The sequence below is a fragment of the Drosophila arizonae genome, chromosome 4 (genome assembly GCF_054131065.1).
Source record: "Drosophila arizonae isolate 15081-1271.41 chromosome 4, UAZ_ARI_1.0, whole genome shotgun sequence".
NCBI classification, from domain to species: Eukaryota; Metazoa; Arthropoda; class Insecta; order Diptera; family Drosophilidae; genus Drosophila; species Drosophila arizonae.
In genome coordinates, this window is record NC_142924.1 from 16,493,978 (window position 1) to 16,518,648 (window position 24,671).

A 24,671-nucleotide genomic window follows, 5' to 3' on the forward strand; every position below is an offset into this window, starting at 1 on the left:
AATAATAATAATAACAATACAAGAGCCTTATTACGCAAGTTGGATGCCCAAAAAACTCGGTTACGTCCTGCCCGCAGGCTGTGCATACAATATATATATATACATATATACACATATACATATTTATATTTATGTATATAGGTTTATTATTGCGTTTGTATGTGCCTAGCCCTGACTTTGTGTTTGCCTAGCCAAACATTAAAGTTTTGTGTTTTGCTTTTGTTTCACTTTGTTAGCCGCCTGCTTATTTGGCTAATTTATGCTACGCTTTATTGCTTGCTCTGTCGACACGCCATAACATTGAGAGCTGGCCGCAAGTTGCCATCGAGCTTGCATGTGCCACAGGGCGTATGAGTGCCGCTCGTCCCAGCCCTCCCACCAGCCAACCCAACCCCATTGCTGCTGAAGGTGTTTGCCATGTTTGCGCATTATGATTCATTGTTGGCTTTGGCCTACAGTCAAAAGGTAGCCAATTCGAAAGATTTATTGGCCCCACAGCATAATGAAGTTCTTTGGCCAAGTTAATGTTTCTGCAGTTAGGGCCAACAGCAGCTGCTGCCGTTGTCAGCGCTTATTAATGGATGGCCACGAGAAACATGCGAAGCGACGAGCAAGACAACTAGATCAGCAAAAGGCAAGCAGCAGCAGCATCAGCAGCAGCATAAAAGAAAATTAATAATTTAATTAATAAAGCAGAAATCATGAACTAAAGCTGAAAGCCCATTAATGACATAATTAATTATGCTATGCTAGCTCATTTGAATTAGACCAAAGACAGCAATAGAATCGAAGCTATTTAAATGGCTGATAGACCCTATGACTGTCAGGATTTGGTCTGTCTCTTGCCGTGTCTCTGCATTACCTGTTGCTGCTGCACATTCCAGTCTGTCAGAGCCGCATTATCCACTCAAGCAGCTCTATTCATTTCCTAGACCCTTTGCCTGTTTGCGCACATCAGGCTCAATTTGTCAGTGAGTGCGCGTCTGACACTGCAGCAGACACTTAGCGCGGCGCCAGCCAAATAAGCTAAGGCACGACCTAACAATGCCTTGGCCACACAATATCCATGAGAGATTCACATACATGGGGTATGACAAATTTGACAGAGAATGCATAAAAGATGGAGCTCCTTAAATTTACATTAAAATTAAAATTTATAGCTAAGCATATTGCTGTCTCGTTTTTGCTTATGGCATCAATCATGCAGATAGTAATATATGTAAACCTGAGGAGGTATCTTCACGTTGGTCATACCTTGCTGCGACCTTTGACTGAAACACAAATCCTAATGTGACTACGGCATACGGGGCGTATGTGCAATTTACTAACTCCGACAGCTCAGCTGGCTAAATGATGGCAGTGTGTATGTGTGCGTGCTAGATTGTGTGTGTGCTGCTTGGCAGACAAATTATGCAAATATGCGTGGCATATGAGCAGGCAATATTACGCATACGCCGAGTGCGCCATTAAACGCTTAAGCTGAAGGCAGGCGGGAGGCGTGCGGAGTGCTGGTGTTTGCGCCTAATCAAAAATGTTCCAATAATATAATGGCAGAGTCGTTACAGCTGCCACTTGACTATACAAAATTGCAACACTTGCCATGACGACAAAGGCTAACAAAAAAAAAAAAAAAAAAAAAACTCGCAAACTCTTCAATTTTCTATTCAAGGTGGGTGCCTTTCTTTTGCAAAAGATTCATGTTCATACTGCGCGGCAAAAGGTCAGATATTTATAGTCGCTTAGCTATTTCTGAATTTTGAAACATGTCAAAGTGAACTTTGTTAATCAGATCGTCGAGTCATGTTGCCATAAAAGTTTCGAAGCGGCCGCAAACGAAAAATTTGATGAAATTGCGCTGAATCGGCCTGGATGGAAACTAACCAGAACTGATGTGCGCATCGAGCAGGCATGTTTATTTCATTTTAGCTCATGCAAGAAATTCCAAAAATTGCGGATTTCCTGTTACCAACACATATTACACACACACTCATACACACGAGTGCGTCTGTGTTTGAGTGAGCGCGGAACGCTGCGTCGTCTGTTGACTAGTCAAGTGGCTGGGGACTAAGTTGGTTTTCGGGTCTTGGATTTGCTACTGTCGGTGCTCGTTTGGCGCGTGTTTACAAATTTAAAAATTTGTTTGTGTTTACCCGGAGCCCTGGCGCGAATCAGCGGCATGGCGTGGTGTGCTACGCCGGAGTACAGCTCGGCTCGGCACGGAACGTAGTGTCTTGGCATTTAACGCGAATTGTCATAACTCTGCGTGTGCTCGTGACTTTTAAAGAAATTGTTTTATGTTCCGCCTCTAAGCCGCGCACTCGCTCCCCCTCTTTGACTACCTCCCTCTCTGCCCACTCGCTCTCACTCGAGCGGCAAAGAGGTGTCATGACATTGTCTTTACCTACGTAATAAATGGTTTCATTTAATCAAAGACTTTTATGGCTGGCGCGTCTAGGCCATATAGGTTTATATGCAAAGCGCAGCCGCATCAGATACGGTTAAGTAAACTTTACTCTGCGGTTGACATAAATCAACGCTGAAATAGGCTCAGGCCGTTGAAAGGCCCTCTCAAGCGCGCACGCCCCCCAAATGAATGCGAGTTCAAAATTCTCATGAGTCGTAAAAGTTGTGCTCAAACTTATTTTACCAAAAAAAAAGTAGAAAAAATTAATTTGTAAGGATGAGCATTAAGAGCAGCGCTGACTCATGCTAATTGGAAAAGGCCACAATTTGCCATCCCCAGCGAATGTTAAATGGCTTAAAAGCAGGCAAGTTATTTAACAGCCTTTGGTTAGCTGGAATTGCGTGAATTCACTGTAATAGATACATATTTAAGAGGATTTCGGCTATCTCAAGAGAGTGAAGTGAACATCGAACTAAGTCAGCTGTAAATTGTCAAAAGAGTTCACTTAAATCAAACAGAGCTTAAATCAAGTTTATTACATAAATATTTTCTAACTCAATCAGGCAGTTGCCAGTCAATCTCTCATTCCCTTTGCTTGGCCCAAAAGGACCAATAGAAAAACATTTGACACATCTCAACATGCAAATCAAATTTCGCCAAGCCACGAATTCAACCACAAATTCTGTAAAGACAAAAGAGCTACGAATTAGATGAAACAAAAGAAAACTTTTAACCGAAGATAAGATGCCCTACAAATGGCTAAAGATAGATATTTGATATAAAATATGTTTTTCTTCTGGATACATACATATAGAATCAAATTTGAACTTCCTTTAGAATCCATTGCAGCAGGCAGAGCGACTCCTTGTGCGACAAGAGAAACTTTATCTAGCTGAGCCAGAGTCGAAGCTCTAAAGCGAAGCATGGGCCACAAAATAATTTGCCACACACTAAACTGAATTGCAGCAAGGCTGAGTTGGGGCTAAGCCAACAACAGGGACAATAGGGTATGTCAAACCTAACTGAAACTGTCAACAAATGTCCGCTTTTAAAACTGTCTCTCACTCGCACTCCTCGCCTCTCTTTCACTCTTTGTCTGTCTGTCTGTCTTTGGTTTTTGGAGCAAGTTTCTGGCAGATGGGCAAATGCAAAGTTTAGTTGTAGGCAACTTTTTGCTAAACCACTAAAATGACTTGCAGCGTCTTGTTGGGCTCATGATGATGTTGCCGTGAGTGTGGGGCGGCCGCAGGGGGCATGCAGCACACAGCACGCAGCACGCAGCACTTGGTGCCACATTAAGGCCCACTTAGTGTAATTGCACTAGCAAAGCTGAAACTTTCGGGCTGTCAGGCTTTAAGACATGCAACGCGAGTTTAATAACATATTATTATGTGCCCCTCGTACCAAAAACAAAGAGAGAGCGAGAAAAAAGCTAAAAGCAATTAAAGCCCCTTGTCAACAGCTGCTGCCAGACACTAGCCAAGACGGCGGCTGTCTGCTCTGCTCAGCTCTGCTCTGCTCTGCTCTCTTTTTTCTTGTTCTGGGTGCTCTATTTGCGCAACGCATAAAATTTGACTGATTAAGTGCTGGGAGGAAGTCAAGTGGGTTTTACGGCAACTTCAGAGCAGAGCTGGAGCAGCAGAAGCTCTGGACGGGGCTGCTGCTCCACCACAGCTGCAGGCAAACATTTTATTCCTGGCATCTGCTGACTTTATGAGCCTTTTGGGCACTCGCCCTTAGTATATAGTTATATTATTTGTATGCATTAAAAATATTGCGTATATATATTTACTTCGATATACCTTTAATAATAACAAAAAAGATTTTTAGCTGGTTTCAGTTTTTGCAGACTTGTTAACAATATTTTCCCTTTCTGTGAGCTCAATGTAGGCCATGGTATATTCGTCTCGTCTTTGCCTTTGCCCTTGCCATTGAGCCCATCATTTGGACAGCCGCTCAAGTCATTTGACTTCAACAGCTGCCCAGGGGAGGCAGGGAGGGAGGTGTCGACAATGCTCTGGCTCTGTTCGATGATGACCTTGTTCCGTCATCAGCATCAGTTTTCAGCCGTGAAACTGTCGATATATTATGTATTGATAGATAAGGAAATCAATCAAATGAAACATGCTCGCCCCAATACTCAAATGTGCGGCTATTAATTTCTTTCGGGAAAATGCCAAAAGTTTGTTGAATTTTGATAGAAAACAATACGTTCTCTGACATATAAGCAAAGGCTACATATACTATATATATATATATATATATATATATATATATATATATATATATATATATATATATATATATATATATATATATATATATATGTATATGTGAATGATGAAGTAATTTGACAAGAACTGTTCCATGATGGACTGCCTATCGAAATGCCAACAAAATTATAGAGTATGTATAATTAACTAAAGTAGTTATTAAATAAAAAGTGTGGAAAGGCACTATAGGAAAACATATTCACTGTATATATTTAGATATATGTATATGCTTGATCAACAATATCTACAATTTATCTCTCACTCTGCAGCATATTATTTATTGAGTATATTTCGAGACAACTCTGAATTGCCAACTGCTAGTTAAAGCTACTTGAGCCATTGGCTCGGCAATTTAGAGTCGAGTGTTATACCAAATTAGCATATATTATTAAATTCCCGCACAAATATCCAATCAATAATGTAGTGTACGATTGCCACTGGCTCGTTCAGCCGGCGTAGCTGGTGAAAGCCATCCGTAGCCGTAGTCAAAGCCAAAGCCGTGGCAAATTAAGTATGCATACGTATTCAAATTACTCAGCTGGCAAGCGGGGGAGACTCAAAGTTGCCTTCACAAATATTTATGCACACACATACACGCACACATACATGCATACAGACAGACAGAGAGACATTCGTATAGATGGGCACTGGGTATGCCCAGGAGAGAGATTTTTGGTCTTTCCAGGTCAGCGCCCAATATTTGGTATTGGTTAAGGCGCATCATTAAAGCCCTCTGCCTTGGCTCCTTGGTGCTGTGCTGCGTGTTCTGTCGCCCTTTTGTTTTTGCCAAGAAGCAGAAACTGAAAACAAATATTGCCGCTGCGATAACAACAACAGCAACAACAACAACAAAACAAAAGAAGAAATTATGGTAAACATAAAAATAAATTAATGGCTCTGCGTGTGGTTGAGCAGGAACCAAGCGACGCCTAATAGACCCCATTCTTTTTTTTTTTTGGTGAGTTTTAATTAGTCGTAGCAGAGCATTGCCCTGCGCCTCCCTCCTCGCCCAGCCTAATCAATCGCCAAATTCCGTTGGCACATTTATTTGGCTTTTATAATTTAGTATGCGCCATTTCCTCGCCTCAATTTTTCATACGTGAATATTTAATTTCCTTTTTCGCCATAGAAATCCGTTTTATATCTCTCTCGCTCTGCTTCCTGTTATTCTTTTTTCTTTTTTACTCTGCTGTTGTTGTTCGCTTTTGATTTTTGTCCTGGCCGCGTTTTATTTTATTATTTATTGTTTTGGCATTTCATTGCCAAGCATTTTATGTTTATGACTTGAGCTGAGTTCGGATTGTTCTAAACTGCCGCCACCCCCCGGAAAACTTGAGGCGCTGAAAAGGCGCTAAGAGTTTATGCAAATGCACAACGAGCTCGACTTTCATTGCAGTTTGTTATTGTATTCGAGATGAAATATATGCACGGAGGCTGACTACGTGTTCGATTGGTGAAATAAATTGGAAAACTACTTTTTGGGTACACGACATTGCTTAGCGTAGATGCAAATAAATCTTTGTATTTTATTTGTGTAGGTAAACAATATGTCTGGAAAATTTCTATTGATGCAAGGACTTAATGCTTGGCTGTATTTGGTGTATTTTATTTAATATTTGTATTTTTTTTTTTTTTATTGATATAGGGTTTTGTGGTTGAGCTATATTTTAAAATATTTATTAATACTTTTTATATTTACTTTTTTTATGGCAAGGCCTTATTTTATATGTTTATAAGTTTGTATATTATTGATAATATTTATTTTTTATTTAAAGCTTTGTTGTTTATATATATTTTGACATATTTATTTATATATTTTGTTGAGTTAAAAAATTTTTTTTATATGTTTTTATTAATGCTTTTGTGTGAATTTTATTTTTATTGATTTATGATATAATATTAAAATAAATCTAGTAAATACCTTAAAAGAAAGCTAAACAAGAACAGTTATAATGTATTTACTCGATTCAACCATATACTTTAATTATATATCCCTTTTTATTTATTAAAATATATATGATTATTTCATTTATAAATATTTTTTATTTTTATTTAGAATATTTTATTGATTTAACCCTTTCTCATTTAGCTATACATTAATGTATTTACTTTATTCAATTATAAACTATATTTAAATATTTCTTTTTATTTGTAAAAACTATATATAGATATTTTTGTTTATTTAAAGCCATGTTTAACGATATTTTCATTTAATTGTTTGAATAATTATTTATATATTTTATTTATATATTCTTTTCGTGGCATATCAAGCAATAAATATAAATGTCCTTCATGGCAGATATCTTCGCTTTTGCCCATCTCAGCGAAATGGGAAACAGTGAATTAAGACATCGAAACTACTTCATTCATTCATTCGCATTTCAAAATGAATTGCAGCTTAAGTTTGTGCAGCTTCTTCTTCTTCCGCTTCTTCGTTGGCTGTTATCCTTTAAGGATTTCGCACATTGACACTGGCAAAGTTTTTTTTCGGAATTTTATTGGTGGCAGAAGTGCGTACAAAGTGCCACGATTTCCATTCCAAAGTTGTACGCATTGGCAACAATTCGAGGCCAACTGAGAGGTTTATGCCACAGGAAAAACTTAAATAAAGTGGCCTTACTTGTTGGCAATGCGAGTTGGCGCTGCAACTGGAGCAGCACCGGCAGCTGGGGTCGATCGCACTTAGTTTGGGGGCAGTCAATCTCTTGAGCCATTTGCATATTCATTCCGCACTTGCATTACTTTGTCAACAGTTTCGAGCATTCAGCTCGGCGGGGACAGCCGGAGTGGAAAAGTTGGAGCGAAGTGCAGCAGATATTGGCACTCAGTTTTATGATTTGCCTCGCAACATTTTGTTCATTTCAGTTTTCGGTATTGGGCGATGCCAGATGCCTGGTTGGACTCGCTGGGCTGGCTTATGGCCAATCTAAATAATTAAAACGAATGACTTCATTCACGGCAGGCGAGAGAGAGAGAGAGAGAGAGAGAGAGAGAGAGTGACAAGGAAAGGGGCAGGCAGGGGGAGCGCCTTAGGCCAGTTGCTGGCACTTACAACTTAATTGCGAGCAAAGTTTGCCGAGAACAAAAATATTATTTTATGTGTGCGGCAGCGAAATTAAGAAAACTTTGCTTAGCATTTGACGTCGTCTGAGCCTAGGCGCAGTGGCAGCAGGAGGCCCCAAAATAAGGCAGCTCCAACAGCTAATGAGCGTATTGTTTGCCAGATAAAGGGGCGTTACCAAGTATTGTAGGCTATCTGCAGAACGGAACAGGATATGCCCATTCCTGCTCTTGTTGTTGCTGTTGCTGTTGCTGTTGTCGAAGGGCAGCATTTGGTTATTTGGCAAAAGGGTTGTTAAATGCCCTGCAAAGTTTTTGCCAGCGCAGTTCGTAGTTCGCCTTTCGGCATGGATTATGGCCTGCACTGGCAGCTCAAAGTTCCAGTTGCTCAAGTATTACAGATATTGCTCTACACAACTTCAAGTGCCCTACAACAATCAAATGCAACGGAGCAGAGAGAGGCAGCACTAGTCTGACTGCCATTCCAGGGAACCAATCTGAATGTAGACCCAAGCTTCTGGCTGTGGCTTCAATTATAGATGGATTTTATGTAACTCTCAAGATTATGTAACCAAATATGTAATGAAGAGACGAGTATATTATGTGGAATATGTAACTTAAGTGAACCCAGTAAGGGCAGAATATAAAGTTTCCTACAATTTCCTACATCATTTCATAATATGAAATATGACATTCATTAAATAAATTCTTTAGCTAACTAGAACTACTAACTCTTATTAAAACTATTAAAATATCTTATTTTAGGTTGTGTTTAGCTTAAATTGAAAATGAGATATGCTTCAAATTTATTTTTGTGCTCTGCTTTAAGGTGGAATCAAATGAAATGTAATTAAATTTTTGACAATTCATTTAATTGAGTTTTAAGCCGCAAGTTGTGGGCTGAAATTGAAACTTGCCATCTCCCACCCACCACCCCCCATGTCAGCTCCTCAATCGCCAGCTATTTCTGTCTCTCTCACTATCTCGCTGTTGGTCTGCCCCTGGCTGAAGGCAGCCGACGGCTTCAATTCATTTAATTTCTGTTTTTTTTTTGTTCTTCTTCTGCGGTTTAAGCGTTTGCATCGCACATTTTACGGCCACTCCCGGCGACTGTTTGCGCTGTAATTAAGTGCGTCTAATTTGTGTTAAGCGCTGCGCCACTTGAGCATTGCCATTTTTGTTTATGCTGCTAGCTCTCTCTCTCTTTCTCTCTCCCTCTTCTCTCTATCTCTCCCTGTCGCTCTGACTGAGCCCATTCGCACGTGTAGGCTTTAAAGGATGCGTCTGTCGTCTGGCAAAGCCAAACTGCCGTAAAATTGCCGCCTTCGCGTAACTCCGCTGGGAATTTTTTGTCAACATTTTTCTGAGTGATTTCTGTGCATGTTTTGGGCAGTTTTTCTCATTGCCGTATGCGGGGCTCAGCAGGAGTTACACGCTTCACAAAATGTTTATGTTTGGCATGAACAGGAGCATGAGGGCATGGCGCTCGTAATTCACGTAAAGTCCTTTAAATGAATTTCTTCAAGATGATGCTTTCATACACTCGAGAGAATTTTTAAAAATCAATTTAAATGAAATGTCCACACATCAAAAATTATTTCAGTCTGCTGCAGCCACAAATTTCTCGCCAAACGTCTAAGAAACTTCTGAATAAAACATATTTGCAAGTCAAACGAATATCAATTTGACATTAGCAGAAATTTTATAGAGAAATTTTAATATTTTTAGATGCAAAGTTTTGCCTGCAGGCTTTATACTAACCACAATTTAAATGAAAATTGCACTTATCAAATGAATTTTTACTAACATTCAGTTTATTAGCCAGAGCTATTAAGCTTTAATTCAAGTACTTTTAAACAAATCTCTCTGACTGAGCTCATACATATTAATTAATTAGCTAAGCTGTAGAACTTAGCGAAGGTAAGCGTGTTATCCTATTCTAAATTTTCTTTTTATTACAGCGTCCTGTTTAATTACCCAAATCCCTTGTGAAACATAAGCACTAATTAACGCTATGCTTAAGCTTCAGCTTCAGCTTGAGCTACTTACCCAGCAGGTCTTTGGCAATTGTATTTCAAAAATAAAAATCTTCTTTGCACTTTGCGCTTTCACCTTTCACTTGCGGCTCACTTGCTGTTGCATCAACAGAACTTTGCCTCGGGGCACTCGCATAAAATTGTGTAAGCCCAGTATGTTTGTTTGTTTATTTTCTTATTTTGTTTTCCACGAATCATATGCACCGTTATGCACTTTGCCGGCAATTGTTTGGCCGTACGCTTAGATCAGCGCTTTTTAGCTTGGCGCTCAAAAGTAGGCAACGGTTTTTGTTATGCCTTTACGTTCAATTTCTAACGCACACACACACACACCTATATACACGGTTAGCTGCTGCTGCTGCTGCGTTGGCAACGCGTACGAAACGGCAACTGTTTTGCGTTTTATCAGCGCGCCAGTATTTAAGGCCAGAACGTGAAAGCTTTCGGCATGGAGCTTTCACGAGAGCGCGCTCGTCTGTTTTCGACCAATGCTGGCATCCGTTTCGACCAATTTGCTATTGGCCATTCGGCCGCTCGATTGTTGTTTGCCGCCAATTGTTTTGAAGGCGCACACAGTCGAAGCCAAAGGCAGACCAACGCATGGTTTATTTATGGCTTCATTCCTCACTAGACTAGCCCGTCCTATGCTTTTTTCTCCGCATAGGTATACCCGGCCAGCGTGCAGCGGCCAGCGGACGAAGGCGAATGCAAGAAAAACTGCATGCAAATCATTTGCTTCTCATAATTTATGGGCCACCGTCAGCCAAGCAAATAAACTGCAATCTATCTTGGAGTGCTCGTGTGGCCCCAGGCTGCCAGTGCAGTTTCGATAAGTTCCTTTTATGGGGCATATTAAATTAGGACTTACGTTTGCAGCTGCACAAGGCACTTAGTGCTTACTTGCACAGGCTTCCGTAACTGTTTTTTAAATAATAATAATGGGTGTTATATAATGTCAAGTCTCATCCTGCAATACCTCGATTGTTAGCCCAGCATTGGACGTGTTTTTGCAGGAAGTGCATTGAAATGTCTATGCAAAAGTCAACATTTGATTTTTTATTTCTATTAGAAAGGGAAGCGGAAACGGAAATGCCAGCGAGAGCACTTGTAAAAAAGGCAGGCCAATATGGCTGCTGGGCACTTGGGGGACCCGCGCGTGGACCGCGCCTCTCCGCACCCCTGTTGTCGTTCATTGTGTATTTGGCATATGCAAATGCTGGAACCCTTTGCTGAAAAGCAAATATAAATATCGATTAGACAATCGCCAACTATCTGACAGGCTGACAAGGCCTCAAATGCGGCATTGAACTTGTCTACGCAGTGTATGGCCCGCTCGCTCACCCGCCCACCTGCCCACCTGCCCACCTGCTCAGCTGCTCAGCGGCTGGCACTGCCCCGTCGCGTCGCAGCCGTTCAACTGGCATGTCGTGCTAAAAAGTTGCGCTAACCTTTGCATGATTTAATTATTTGTAGCATACTTTTGTGCGCCGACCAAAAACTTCACACCTGAATGCACAACAGCTGCCCTCGGGCATTTGCTGAGTGCTGTGAAACTTTGCCACTTTTGCATTCACAGCTTTGTGCGTATGTGTGAAAGTGTAGGTGTAGACGTGGGCCTCTGTGTGTGTGTGCATGTGTATGTGTGTGTGTGTGTGGTAATGACCGTAGTGCTAGTGCTAGTTGCTGGAAAAGTTTGCAAGGGTTCTCAGCCTGCGGTTTTTTGTTTTCAGTTTTTTGTTGTTTTTGTTTTTTTCTGGCTTTTTATGTGTGTGTTTTTTTTTTTTTTTTTTTTTGGGTTTCGAAATGAATGTCTCAATTCATTTTACGCTACACTGCGTCCCAAGTGGAGCGAGCCATGCAAAAAGGACTGCGGGCTCCGGTTCACATTCAGATTCAGTTTCGCTTGTGTAGGGCCAAGTGTTTGGGGAGCGGGAGCCAATGGCGAAAAGTGCAAGCGTCGCAGAACAATCTTCGCCGCTCGGCATCATTACAATTTGTTGATTTGCTTCGTTAAACAGCAAACAACAGCCGCAGCAAGAAAAGAAGAAACAAAGAAGGGCACGCGAAAGGATAAAGTTGAAGTGAAGACGACGACAATAGCGTTGACGGCTTGGCAGGAGCAACAGCAGGAGCATGAGCAGCAGGAGCAGGAGCAGCAGTAGTAGCAGCGGGAGCATAAGAAGCAGAAACCACCAGCAGTCGCCTTGAGGCAATGATGGCTCCGGCCACTGGCTGCTCTTTGTAGTTAATGCTCTCAGTTTCTTTGTATACCCTGTAACTTGAAGAAATGGCTAAAAGCGGGTATGATGTTTATAAGAAGGAAGAGTATATATATATTTCATTAATTTCATTATTTATCTTCTTTATCACTTAACGAAATTTTTATTCCCATTCTACGCCGATTACAGGGTATCCGTGGCTTTCTCACGCTTCTCGTGTTTACTCTGACATGTTCATTTTGGTATTTAAAAAGCATTGCATTGCTCCCCACTTGCCAAGAAATGAAAAAAATAACATAATATGTGACATGGGGCTGAGCTCAGCTCCGCTTTGCTTTGCTTTGCTTAGCTTTTACTTTTGCGAGGCGTTGATGGCGGCGACGTAGAAAACGACGCCAGCTTCAAAGGCAGCGCCTTGAGCCCTGAAATCCACGATGCGCGATGCTGTAGCCACTGGCTATGTGTACAGCGGGCAGAAGGCGGCAGCTAAGACCCGTTGAGAGGAAGCTGCAGATTGGTGGCAGTTTGCCAAAGCAATCATTGCTGTCAGACGAAAACAAGAGAAATATGTAAGTTAAAAGCGAAGATGGCAATGTGGCACTGGCACTGGCACTGGCTGTGGTTGTGGTGGTGGCTGAGGCTGAGGCTGTGGCAGTGGCTGTGCGCCTGCCGCCAGAGGAGGCGGCAAACAAAGCAGTGAACTTGTGAGTGGGAAAACAATTTAGTAATATTTTTCTTGGCCAGTTGCAAGTATTTGTATTAACAGAAAGTTCTGTGCAAGCGCCAAGAGATTTTCATTTCAGTTTTGCATTTGCTTAAGCTACGAAACTGTTTTGAAATGAATGTGAAGCGTGCCTCAGTATGATTTCATTTAATTATATTCAATTTGAGATTTATTCTCTTCACATTCTTCACACTCAAATAGTATTTTAATGCTCTCTTAATTTGAAAGCCCTTCACTTGGCGTCTCGCCTCCTGCTCGGCTTCATTTTTAAATGGTTTTCATTCTCATTCTTTTTATCAGCAGTTGCCTCGGCTCGTCGTTGACCCTCTGCCACACACAAAATTAGATTTATTTGCAAATTATAACTTAAATTGCCACATGGCCGAGGCAGAATTTTATTTATATTTATTTTGTTACGGGGAGCACCCGCCTGAGCTTGTGCCAGAGAAACGTTTAAAGTCAGCAGTTGGCAGTTGGAAATAATTCAAAGCATACTTTCGGGCGGCGATTATAATTCACATTTAATTTGAGCCCACTTCATTCGGTCGATGGGTTTATCAGGCCGAAAAAAAAGGCTCATTGTGTTGGCCCATTAAATTAGTTGGCGGATGTGCGGCTGATCACAATTATGTAGGCATTTATTTAGCCAATTGCATTTTTATGTCGAAATTTAAGGGCCCTGGCCATAATCAGGGTTTAATTATGAATATAATCACATCTCTTGGCTAATTATTCACTGCTGTGTCAGATTGTGTCAAAGTATGATTAGGCATTTCAATCCGTATCTGTGAAATGTTCCGATTAGATCTTTCAGATCTCGATTGCTGCCGGGTGGCTGCTCGCTCGGATTATCTATTGGCCCGTTGTGAACGGTTTTAGCTCTTAAGTGTCAAACACACCGATAGGGAGTAGACTTGTTAATTGGTTTGTCGTGCGGCCTAAGCACTTAGCGCTGCTAGAAATGAGAAGAAAATATTAGTTCAAAAGAAACGAATTGAAAGCATCCCAAGCCGGAAGCATTATAGACAAATTTTCACAACTAACTGAAAGCCGTAAAGCAAGAAAAGAATATAGACATTTTCAAATGAGAAACAATAGAGAACAAAACACTATTTAAATCGTGTCTAATTACATCTGAGAATTATTAAAATATCTTGAGCAAGCTTCACATACTCACAGTATGAGTCTTCTGTCCTATTTCCTAGGCTTTAATCAGAATTTAAATATTTATATTTAATATGTCAACATCATCAAATATGAGTGTCAATATGTATTTTTCGCTACAAACCAAATATTATCAGGCTTATCTGCGGATCGTAGCGGTAGCTCATAGTGGAGCAATACGGGGTCAACGGAATTGTATAATATGAATCACAAATATCAGCCAAAATATATAGTATATTACGTCACACATAATTTATTCCAAATTTGGCTTATCTATTGCCATTGATATAATATGTAAATAAAAACTAATTATTTAACATGGAGCTGCGAAATACTGCCACAATTCGTGGCAGCCACCAGATTGGTGAGTCAAGGCAGGTTAACGCGCCCCTTTGCCCATTGCCCGACTCAACTCGCGGCTAAAACAAAAAGCCAGAAGAAAGCCTGATTCGAGCACAAAAATCAAGCGATTTCTGCAACAGATTCGCCAATATGCCATTTCGACTCTGCATCAATTCGCCAATTTCAATTTCACAAGCTACCAATGCGCAGTGCTGTAACAACGTCAGCGGTATTATTATTATTAATATTGTTGTTGCTGCTGTTGTTGTTGTTGCTACTGCTGTTGCTGTTTTTGGCTGGGCGCATAATATTTTGTTCGTGATCGGCATTGGACTGAGCGAAAATTTTGTTTGAGTTCAGTTTGTGGCCAGCGCGCGAGCGAACAACACACGGCGCGGCGAATCGTCTTGCTAGAGCGAGACAGCGTATTGTAAGTGTAAGAGTGAGAGCGGAAGTGATAGTCGAAAAAAAAAAACATTTTCAAACCAAAACAAATTTCAACACGAGCTGCTCGAGCCGGTCCAAGGGGTATTTGCAAGTTTCATCAGCAAAGCATTTGCACATTCGCTCAATACAATAAAAATTAGCTCCATTATTTTTCACTAAAATAACAATCAATTAATATTGCAAAACAATTGTCGCATAGGCAAATTTATTTCAAATATTATTTGAAAATTAATTAAATTGTGTCAAGTTTTTGTCAATGGCAAAGCGCATGCAAATAAATAATTGTTATGCTGCATGAGCTTTGTGGGACGCGACTCTTGATGGCCAAGGTCAATGAAATGGGCCACTACTCTACCAAGGGAGTGAGAAAGAAAGAGAGAGAGAGACAGAGACATAGAGTTTTGGAGATTTGGGCATTTAATTTGTAAAAACTGCTGCAGCTGATGAGCTGTGCAATTTTATATAATTAGAAACGGTTATAGCTCGACCCAATTGATTGTTGGGTATTAAAAGTGTTCAATGCAATCGGTGAGACTTGTAAAATTAGAATTTTCGCTAGCTCAGATATGTAGTTGAATGTGAATACCTATATAATATATGTGCATCCGCAATTGATTGAAGGCGATTATTTTGAGTTCTATAAAATTGCTATCACTATTTTAGCTGCGAATCGAAGAGTGAAAACGTGACAGAATTCAGTTGAATTGTATAAATAAAACTTAAGTGATTTTTTGTTTACATTTATATATGTATATAAAATATTCTCATTTAATTATATAGTGCAACAGCTTAGCTTAGCTCAAAGTACAACAGAATTTAAGATTTTATACATGTTTTGTTAGTCTCTAAAATAAATTAGTGAACTCCAGCTGTAATGTCGTATTGTATTAAAAATCTTATTATTTTAAGAATTTGTAACGACTGGAAATAGCTAAACGTATTTTACAACAAAAATATGTGCAGCCTCAATGGGCATACTTAATTAATTTATAGATACATTAAATTATATATAGAAAACCCCAAGACATACTTGGTTAATGTTGTGTACATATTCTTTTGGGAGAAAAGAAATAGTGAAATATAAATTGAGTGCACATTTAAAAGACTACAAATTTGAATGAAATAAATGAGATAAATATAACTAAAATAAATATTTATATTTTACATGTAAAGCAGCTTACGCACTTTGATATTTGACTAAATAAATAATTATTCATTTCAAAATCAATAGATTTTCATCTGATATCCCAATTGAAAGTTTATAGTTTTAAAGGTTATAAAATGCTTAGCATTTATAGTTTATAGAAGCCTATATACTCTGTTCAAACGTTTTTAGGAATATATGCATATACATATGTATGTAAATAATAAATGTATGTATATTGAATCTTCTGCTTTCCATTTCTCCCATTTCTTGTATGTTTTAATGCATAGTAATATATATTATATATTCTTTTCATATTGCTAAAATACAATTCCTTGAATTTTCTGTAAAAAAATACCCAAATTTATAAGCATATCGTTGTGCGACAGAGACAGGTAGAGAATTGGAATTCGATTGTGTGGGTTGTTTTGTGATTTCGATTACCGTTGCGAATAACTTTTCCTCAAGTACAAAGAGCAAACAAAAAATTGCTCAACATTTCACTGGCTGTTCTTGAATGCGTATTTATAATTTGATTTCATCTGCTGCATTTTATTTATCTCACAATTTCTTTGAGCATATTTGTTGTGGCCATGTGTGAGGTCATGTAGCGCTTTATTTACTCTTTCAGCCTTCCTTTATTTTTCCGTATTTTTGTCTCTGTCGTAAGAGTGTTTGTTATTTGAGTTATTTGAAAGCCCCGAGCAGAGCTCAAGTTGTTGCCACATACAGTGCGAGGGACAGCAGCCGTGGCCAGGGACAAAGTTGCGACTCGATGACTTGTCATGGGTTTTTTCTTTCATCTGCTGCTCTTCGCCTCACAATTTAACTATCTCATTGAAGCAGAGGTGTACTTCGGCTGGAATTGGTTACACTAAGCGAGCAAAACAAATGAAGTAGTCTTTCGCAGTTTTTACAGTTTGTTAACTTATTTCATTTAAGCGTTAAGTGGGCCAAAAGCGGATTGCAAAACTTTGCCAACTTGCCAACTTGAATGAAAAATCTCTTCAAATTTTCACAAGCTCTTTGGCAACTCCCATTGTTGCTCAAAAGTTGCACAAGGATTATTATTTCCCTCTTTTACACTCATTTTGCTCCATTTTCCATTTGGCTGTTAATTGCAATTTTCATGTCGCCTCATTTGCTTGGTTTATTTATTTGTTCTGTCTGCTCTGCTATGTACAGATAATAAATAATATCCTCTGTCAAATGTGTCAAGCAAATATGTCAACTTTGAGCTATCATATTTAAGTAACTAAGACTAATTACAGTGTACATAGATAAGCTTAGATAAGATGATAAAAGTTAAAGCATATGTTAAATAAATAAAAATAATTTAAGTTGTATCTGTATCTGCATCTGTATCTGTATCTGTATCTGTATCTGTATCTGTATCTGTATCTGTATCTGTATCTGTATCTGTATCTGTATCTGTATCTGTATCTGTATCTGTATCTGTATCTGTATCTGTATCTGTATCTGTATCTGTATCTGTATCTGTATCTGTATCTGTATCTGTATCTGTATCTGTATCTGTATCTGTATCTGTATCTGTATCTGTATCTGTATCTGTATCTGTATCTGTATCTGTATCTGTATCTGTATCTGTATCTGTATCTGTATCTGTATCTGTATCTGTATCTGTATCTGTATCTGTATCTGTATCTGTATCTGTATCTGTATCTGTATCTGTATCTGTATCTGTATCTGTATCTGTATCTGTATCTGTATCTGTATCTGTATCTGTATCTGTATCTGTATCTGTATCTGTATCTGTATCTGTATCTGTATCTGTATCTGTATCTGTATCTGTATCTGTATCTGTATCTGTATCTGTATCTGTATCTGTATCTGTATCTGTATCTGTATCTGTATCTGTATCTGTATCTGTATCTGTATCTGTATCTGTATCTGTATCTGTATCTGTATCTGTATCTGTATCTGTATCTGTATCTGTATCTGTATCTGTATCTGTATCTGTATCTGTATCTGTATCTGTATCTGTATCTGTATCTGTATCTGTATCTGTATCTGTATCTGTATCTGTATCTGTATCTGTATCTGTATCTGTATCTGTATCTGTATCTGTATCTGTATCTGTATCTGTATCTGTATCTGTATCTGTATCTGTATCTGTATCTGTATCTGTATCTGTATCTGTATCTGTATCTGTATCTGTATGATCTGTATCTGTATCTGTATCTTGTTTATCTGTATCTGATCGTACTGCTCTGTACTGTATCGTTGTATCTGTATCTGTATCTGTATCTGTATCTGTATTCTTATCTGTATCTGTATCTGTATCTGTATCTGTATCTGAGTATTCAAATTCTGGACAATTTTGATTGTTATACTTCAAATTTATTAATTAACTTCGTTGTTGTTGTTGTTTATTGCGTGTATTGGCCATTTGCGAGCTGTTAAAAATTGAATTTTTATGACGTTTATTTGACAGGCTTCGTTTACGCACTAAAAAATGTGCTAAACGATAAATTCAAGCCCAAATTCGAATTCGAGTTCTATGCTAATTGTTTAACAAAACCATATGAAATATGCTATGGAGTTGTTGTAAATTAATTATAGAAAAATTGATGAGCAATTTGCTAAGCAACTGGTGAAATAAATATATATGTGTATTTATATGCAGATATATATATTGTACATAAGTAGTATGACTAAAAGAGGCGATTTTATTTCCATGCAATGAAACTTTGCTTTTTGCAGAGCTTTTGGCACGTTTCTGGCAGATGCTCTGAAGGCCGTCGGCTGAGTGGAAATAAATTATTATATATATATTGTTTTTCTTATGCATTTGTTGCTGTGTTACTTGTCGCTGTTTGTTGTTGGTTTTTGCAGTGCTTATGAAGCTACTGCAACAGTTGGTTATTTTAATTATGGCAAACGACTCGAGTCTCGAGTGCTGCTGGTTAACAAACGGACGACAAAAGCAACAATTGCTTACATAACCAGGCAGACAAGCAAATATACACACGCCCCAGCCATGCCTATATGTATGTAGATGTACCGACATAACTGTGTACATATGTCGGTACATACATACTGACAAACATGCATACATATATATAAGCGAAACGTATTTTAGTATGCCCGGTCGCAGGTTGATTATGTTTTCGAAACCAGTTTTTGGGGTGCCTGCATACTCTCTCACTCTCTCACTCTCTCACTCTCACTCTCTCACTCTCTCTCTTTTAGTCTCCATCGGCATTTCCATTTCTTTCGCCTGCTCAGTCTTGCATGCTCTTCAGTGGGTCGCCCTAGACCTAGTCACGTGCCTGCTTAGAGCATCAGCAATTCAGTTTCGCTTATGATTTGCATTTCAAGTAAGGCTAAAGGTATTTCTGAAATTGTAGAAGAAGAGAAAGGTTGAAAGATATTCGATTGAGTTTTAACCAATTACCAACTGCAGCTGATAGGGAAACCTTGCCTCACTCAATGCTGACATTTCAAATATCAAATTAATTTCAATTGATCGATGTTCCTATAGAATTCTCAAGAATTCCTTTGAGAAATATCTTCAAGCAGGCACATGTGCTAATTGTTATTGACGTTTGGACTTTAAGACTTTAAGACTGGGGCGTTACACATAAATCACTTCCGATAATTATGAAGCTTATCAATTTTCTCACAGCACTCACAAATTAAATGTCGAATCACACACTGACTAGACTACTGAAGAAGTTTGCAAACTGAAGCACCTTGTTCGACAAAGTTTAATCAAACGAAGAACAGATAAGATTCTTGAATTACGAAGGGGATTTAATTTTAGTTTTTATGCTCATTCACTCAACTGATTTGTGAATCACTTTTTAATTTATGTTTAATCTGCAATGTGACTCACTTTAAGCAAAGGGCATTCGCTAGTCGAGCAAGGCAGATACCTATAGCTTGTCTATCGCGTGCCGTTGTCAAGCTATTGACTTGTCTTTAATTTCTTATAATGTAAACATTACAAATGATTTTCATCCTATTCTGCTTCATGAATATTATATCTATGATCACATGACCACAATAAATAAAAGTATTTGAGGCGCCTGACTGTTTCATAGTCAATGTCAGCAATTCAATTGGCTCACATCGAAGGAAAAATGAAAGAAAGAGGATTTAGTGAGACTTAATTTACGTACAAGAAAAACTTGTAAAAATTCCAGGAAAAAAGTACTTTATTTTGCTATCAAGACTATATAAATATTCGATCTGTTAAAAGTGAAATATATACCACTAAAATCAACATATTCTAAAAATTAAACTTTAGGAAAGCACTAAAGTTCATGGTCCCGCATTTAATTCTCTCACACGTCTAGACATTTGTTTAGCACGAGTTAATGGAAACAGATTAATTATCAATTGTTTAGACTGTGCTGCCCCGAACACTCGAACGCGCCTCTTTGGATTGGCTAGCAAAAATGAAACAATTCCTTTGGAAATTTGTATTTCTCTTCTCCTTTCTAGGTAATTGGCATTGCAGTCTCTGGTTAACTCAACACTTTCTCCGGTGGAAGTATTCGGCATTCGGCATTCGGTAGACGGCAACGGAGGCGGATGCGGGTGTCTAACAGATTGCGCAAACTTTGAGATACATTTATGAGTGCCAAGAAAACGGCAAAAGCCAGCCTCGTACGCCGGAAGAGTAGACGCATCTGTTAACAGGCAGTCGCACAGTTCGGATTCAGTGATAAAATGTGAAGTGCGGCGAGCTGAAGTGAAACAAAGTAGAGAAAAGAAAAAAAGGCGAAAGAAAATAGAGAAAAAAAAGCACACACACACACGCACACACAGACACCCTGTGAACATAAAAGCAGCAAAAGTCAGCAGCAAAGCCGCCAGCTTAAAACTTGCCCTAGTTCGAATTTATCATAAGTTCACGCACACACACTTACACACACGCACACATCAAATAATAAAAATATGAGCTCCCGCGAGGACTTTGAACGGCTGCGGCTGCAGGAGCAGGAGCAGCAACTCAAACTCGAACTGGAATTGCAGCAGAATCACTCCATCAGCATGCACAGCCATCCCTTGCTCTCCGAGTATTATACATGTGAGTAAAACTTAAAAAAAAAAAAAAAAAAAAAAAAAATGCTGGCTCATCTGCATAAATAATAGAATGCTAGAAAAAAACTCGAGCCCAATAAAGTTGAAAGTTGTTAAAGTTGCATGAAATATTGCTCACAGATCAAAGTTTCCATGTGACTAGGACAAACTACACTGAGTGAGCTTGATCGATTTACGCCCTGAATATCTGGGCTATTTATGGCTAGATAAGACTTGTTAACATTAAGATCGAGCCGTATTTTCCTGTCATTCACTCACTTGTACAATAATCTCCTCTTCAGATATGACGGCCTTTGTCTCGCTGGCCATCTTCGTGGCTGCAATGCTGACCATACTAAACATTTCCATATATCTGACAACTGTGTCGCGGCTGCGTCGGCATCTCAACAAGCCGCTGCTGGTGCCCTCCATTTTGATGGTCAGCCTGTATCCGGTCATCTCGGTGGCTGCCTTGGTCACCATACTGGTGCCGTACTCCTGGTTCATCTGTCACACAGTGATGCACGCCATGTTCATGATAGGCGGGCCCGTCTTTCGTATGCTGCTCTTTCGCTATGTCGAATCGGAGCAGAACTATCTGAAGGAAACATCCGGCGAGCCGGTCGCATTGAATACGCCGCCCTGCTGCTGCTGCTGCCTCTGCCTGCCCATGGTGGTGCCGACGAAGACGAAGCTGTGCATCTCCCGCTACATGGTCTGGCAGATGCCCTTCTGGCAGGGCGGCATCATGCTGGTCATGAACATACTCTACTATCGCGATATTACGCTCTATCGTGAGGTGGTCTTCTTCTTCATTCCCTTCATCATAGCATCCATTGTGCTGGGCGCCTGGTCGCTGCAGATCACGGTGCGCATGATCACCAAGCTCCACGGCGACTATCAGCTCAGGAAGAAGATGTTCTGCCTGCAACTGATTGTGCTGCTCTGCAAGCTGCAGTACCTGGTACTCTACGAGCAGCTGAACTCCCTCAAGTTGGGCGGCGAATATCCCATCAATCACACAATTTACAAGCAGAGTAAGTGCATCTAGAGATCATTGTGTGTGGTTTGTACAGCCTTTAAGTTTTTATTTTTCTTTCATTCGGCAGCCATCATCAATATCCTGATACTGGTCGAAATGGTACTGGTCTCCATGTTGACGCAGAGCGCCTATCGCGTACCCATTCAAGTGCAAATCGACGACTCGAATCGTAAATGATAGAATCGCGAGCTTTAGTTGGTTAGTGACACGAGTTGTATAGCAAAAGATTGTGATAATTTAATAAAGACAAATTAGTTTACAAATAAATAGAGATCAAGTTTAGAAAATAATAAAAATATGGCCAAAAGCTTATTGAAACATGGCAATGATTGATATGAAAATATTCCATTTATAAAGAGACAACAAATTTATTGTGGCACACAACAATTTGGACACCTGCTGCTAACTGCTGTCTTCTGAATTTCTGCCAATAAAAATCCAATTTATGGCAATATAAATTGTCGAACCAAAATATTAAGCAAGGTTATCCAGTTCATTTTAGTTGCATTTAGTAGACAATTCTTATGCCCGGCCACTGTCACAATTCCTTAGGCTGTAATTCAAATAAAATGGGTCGAATCTCAGCTGCCTTGTTGGCCAAATAGCCGACCACAAATCATGTGTCTTCCCGGTTCCTGCCTGAAGTGGATGGAGTGGATGGAGTGTCCAGTGTCCTGCCCGGCTCAAGCCTGAGGGTTCCCAGGACACGCGTGTCGCGTTTAGCTCATAATTCTCAATGCCCTCAGGGGGCAGGCGTTGGAGCTGGAGTTGGGCTTGAAGTTTGGGTAGCGCTTTACATTTTTCAACAAAATTGTATGCGGCTTAGGCCGCATGGTCTAGGCGCCATAAAATACAATAAATAAGTGTTGTTTTTTATTTATTTTGTTTTTGGCTAGATAGCCTTTTTCGGATAACTCAATTGCCGTCGTTGGGGCATAGCTGGGGACTGGCTAGGAGGCGGCCACCAGCCGAGGAGAACAAGGAGCGAAGGCACGAGAAAAACAAGAGACAGCAACAACAACAACAACAACAACAGTAAGAGCAAATGCGTGTTGTTGCGGCAGTGCGTTGAAATTTATGATTTATTTGAAAAGAAAGTACATTGTGCGCTGCCAAAATAAATCACATCGAAGACGCTGCCATGGCGCTGGCAACAAGAAAAGAGCGCCAGCGAACGAGAATCAAATAAATAATGTGAAACAGTGCAACAACAGGTTCGGCCACTCGAGCAGCGCGAATGCCCTAACATTTAATAGAAGGAATAGGAAACCTTTGCAATTGAGACAAAAATAAAAATTGTATTGCCTACTTTTAAGCTGAAAATAATTCCAGTTGATTTGCAATCGCCATCGCACCTAATATATTTTTCGTTGCATACTTTCGTGCTGATATATAATATAATATATAATTTCAGCACGAAAGTATGCAAGGGAAATTGTACAAATCTCGCACTGCTCTAGAGCAATTCCCCCATGTACTATGTGTGTTGCAAGCAGCTGGGCCAAACTGTAATGCCGTTGGAAAGTGTTTTTATCGAGGTGCTCGTTTTTGGGGCAGCAATAGGGCCACAACAGTCAAGTGCCTTGGTCGGTCGCTGTTATCTTATCGTCCTTTTATGATGTACACAACGCCGCAGAGCGCAGCAATGAAAAGCCTTTGCCAGCGAGCGAACGCCAGCCCTATAGTCGTCCTTTTTCCCTAGTGCCAGGGCATACTGACAGCTCTTGTGTCTGTCTACCTACTTATTTGGAGCGGAGCTGTCGGTTTTTATGAAGACGCTTGTTTACTTGGTCTCCGCAACGGAGTCGTCGAGCTGGCTGCCTTGTCTGCCTTGTCGGCCAGCCCTGCTCGACTGGCAAGGCAAGTAAATCAGATTAAGTACCCGCTGCTCATTTTGATGAGTTGCAAGTGCCGACGACGGCCAACGAGAGGATGAAGACGAGTACGCCGTACGCATCCAGATTAGGTGGCTGCGGGGATGCAATCCTGTGCGGCTTTTTGATTTCAAATTGGATTTTTGCAACGGATATGTGTGCGCGTGCCACACACACACACACACACACACACATACGCACAAACATCACTCATGTGGAGAGTGCAGAAAAAAATTTAATTAAAATTCGCACAGCAATGTTATTTAAGCTATCGAATAAAGGAGGCACATATGGCGCCCTTTGTTGCGCTTTTCCTTTTTTCTTTGTCTGTTTACAGCAGAATCGAACTAATTGCAACAAAAAAGCAAAAGAAAAACTGTTGGGGCTTTTTTCTAGATACATAAAAATATTGCTTTACAAAATAGATAAGCTTGGCTAGGATTACAAATGTGTTAGGCCCAAGCTGATCAATAAATTAAATTTTTATATTTTTAGAATTTATATATGTATTAAAGCAAGAGTTTGCTTGCTTTGTTTCTATTATTTTAAAGCAATTTACACATTTCCCTAACATTAATAAAATATTATAGCACATTTCGTCTAAAGCACAAAGCAGAAAAAAAAGATAAATTTTTTCCCTATGCCCGCATGAAATAAGTTGGAGAAATGTTGACGCCCACTTGACGGTCGACGTCTGCTTTTGGCGCTGCGTCTGCTGCTGCTGCTTCTTCTTCTTCTTCTCCTTCATCTTCTGCCGGCAATGTCTGCACTGCTCGGCATGTCCAAACACGTTAGGCCATCAGCTGACACAACACAGCAGACAAACAACAATAGCAACAAACAAACGCTGAGCCTGTCAGACAGTGTCTTATGTCACTGTCCATTAGACG

The 24,671-nt window shown here is 39.7% G+C and overlaps 2 protein-coding genes across 6 annotated transcripts in view; one reads left to right on the forward strand and one right to left on the reverse strand.

The window, feature by feature from the left end:
- LOC108620620 (uncharacterized) overlaps nt 1–10,183 on the reverse strand; it is a 35,110-nt gene extending 24,927 nt beyond the window's left edge. Inside the window, exon 1 of the mRNA XM_089468651.1 lies at nt 9,787–10,183. The gene's annotated coding sequence lies outside the window, so the exon portion shown is untranslated. The remainder of the gene's footprint in view (nt 1–9,786) is intronic.
- Nucleotides 10,184–14,532: 4,349 nt separating this feature from the next.
- Nucleotides 14,533–22,233, forward strand: LOC149269246 (organic solute transporter alpha-like protein). Of its 5 annotated transcripts, none has more exons than XM_089467048.1 (4): nt 14,533–14,652; nt 20,284–20,872; nt 21,168–21,902; nt 21,975–22,233. In XM_089467048.1, exons 2-4 carry the CDS (start codon nt 20,740–20,742, stop codon nt 22,082–22,084), a joined length of 978 nt encoding a protein of 325 aa, XP_089323174.1. In that variant the 5' UTR covers nt 14,533–14,652; nt 20,284–20,739; the 3' UTR covers nt 22,085–22,233. The 5 variants fall into 5 exon arrangements, with proteins under 5 accessions (XP_089323174.1, XP_089323176.1, XP_089323175.1 ...); XM_089467050.1 differs by having other exon boundaries at nt 14,617–14,750; XM_089467049.1 differs by lacking the exon at nt 14,533–14,652 and adding an exon at nt 18,158–19,989.
- Nucleotides 22,234–24,671: the final 2,438 nt, after the last annotated feature.

Coding starts and splice junctions, on each gene's coding strand:
- LOC149269246 (XM_089467048.1), top strand. CDS start 20,740: ATGAGCTCCCGCGAGGACTTTGAACGGCTGCGGCTGCAGGAGCAGGAG. Junction 20,873..21,167: donor GCTCTCCGAGTATTATACAT/GTGAGTAAAACT, acceptor TCTCCTCTTCAG/ATATGACGGCCTTTGTCTCG. Junction 21,903..21,974: donor TCACACAATTTACAAGCAGA/GTAAGTGCATCT, acceptor TTCATTCGGCAG/CCATCATCAATATCCTGATA.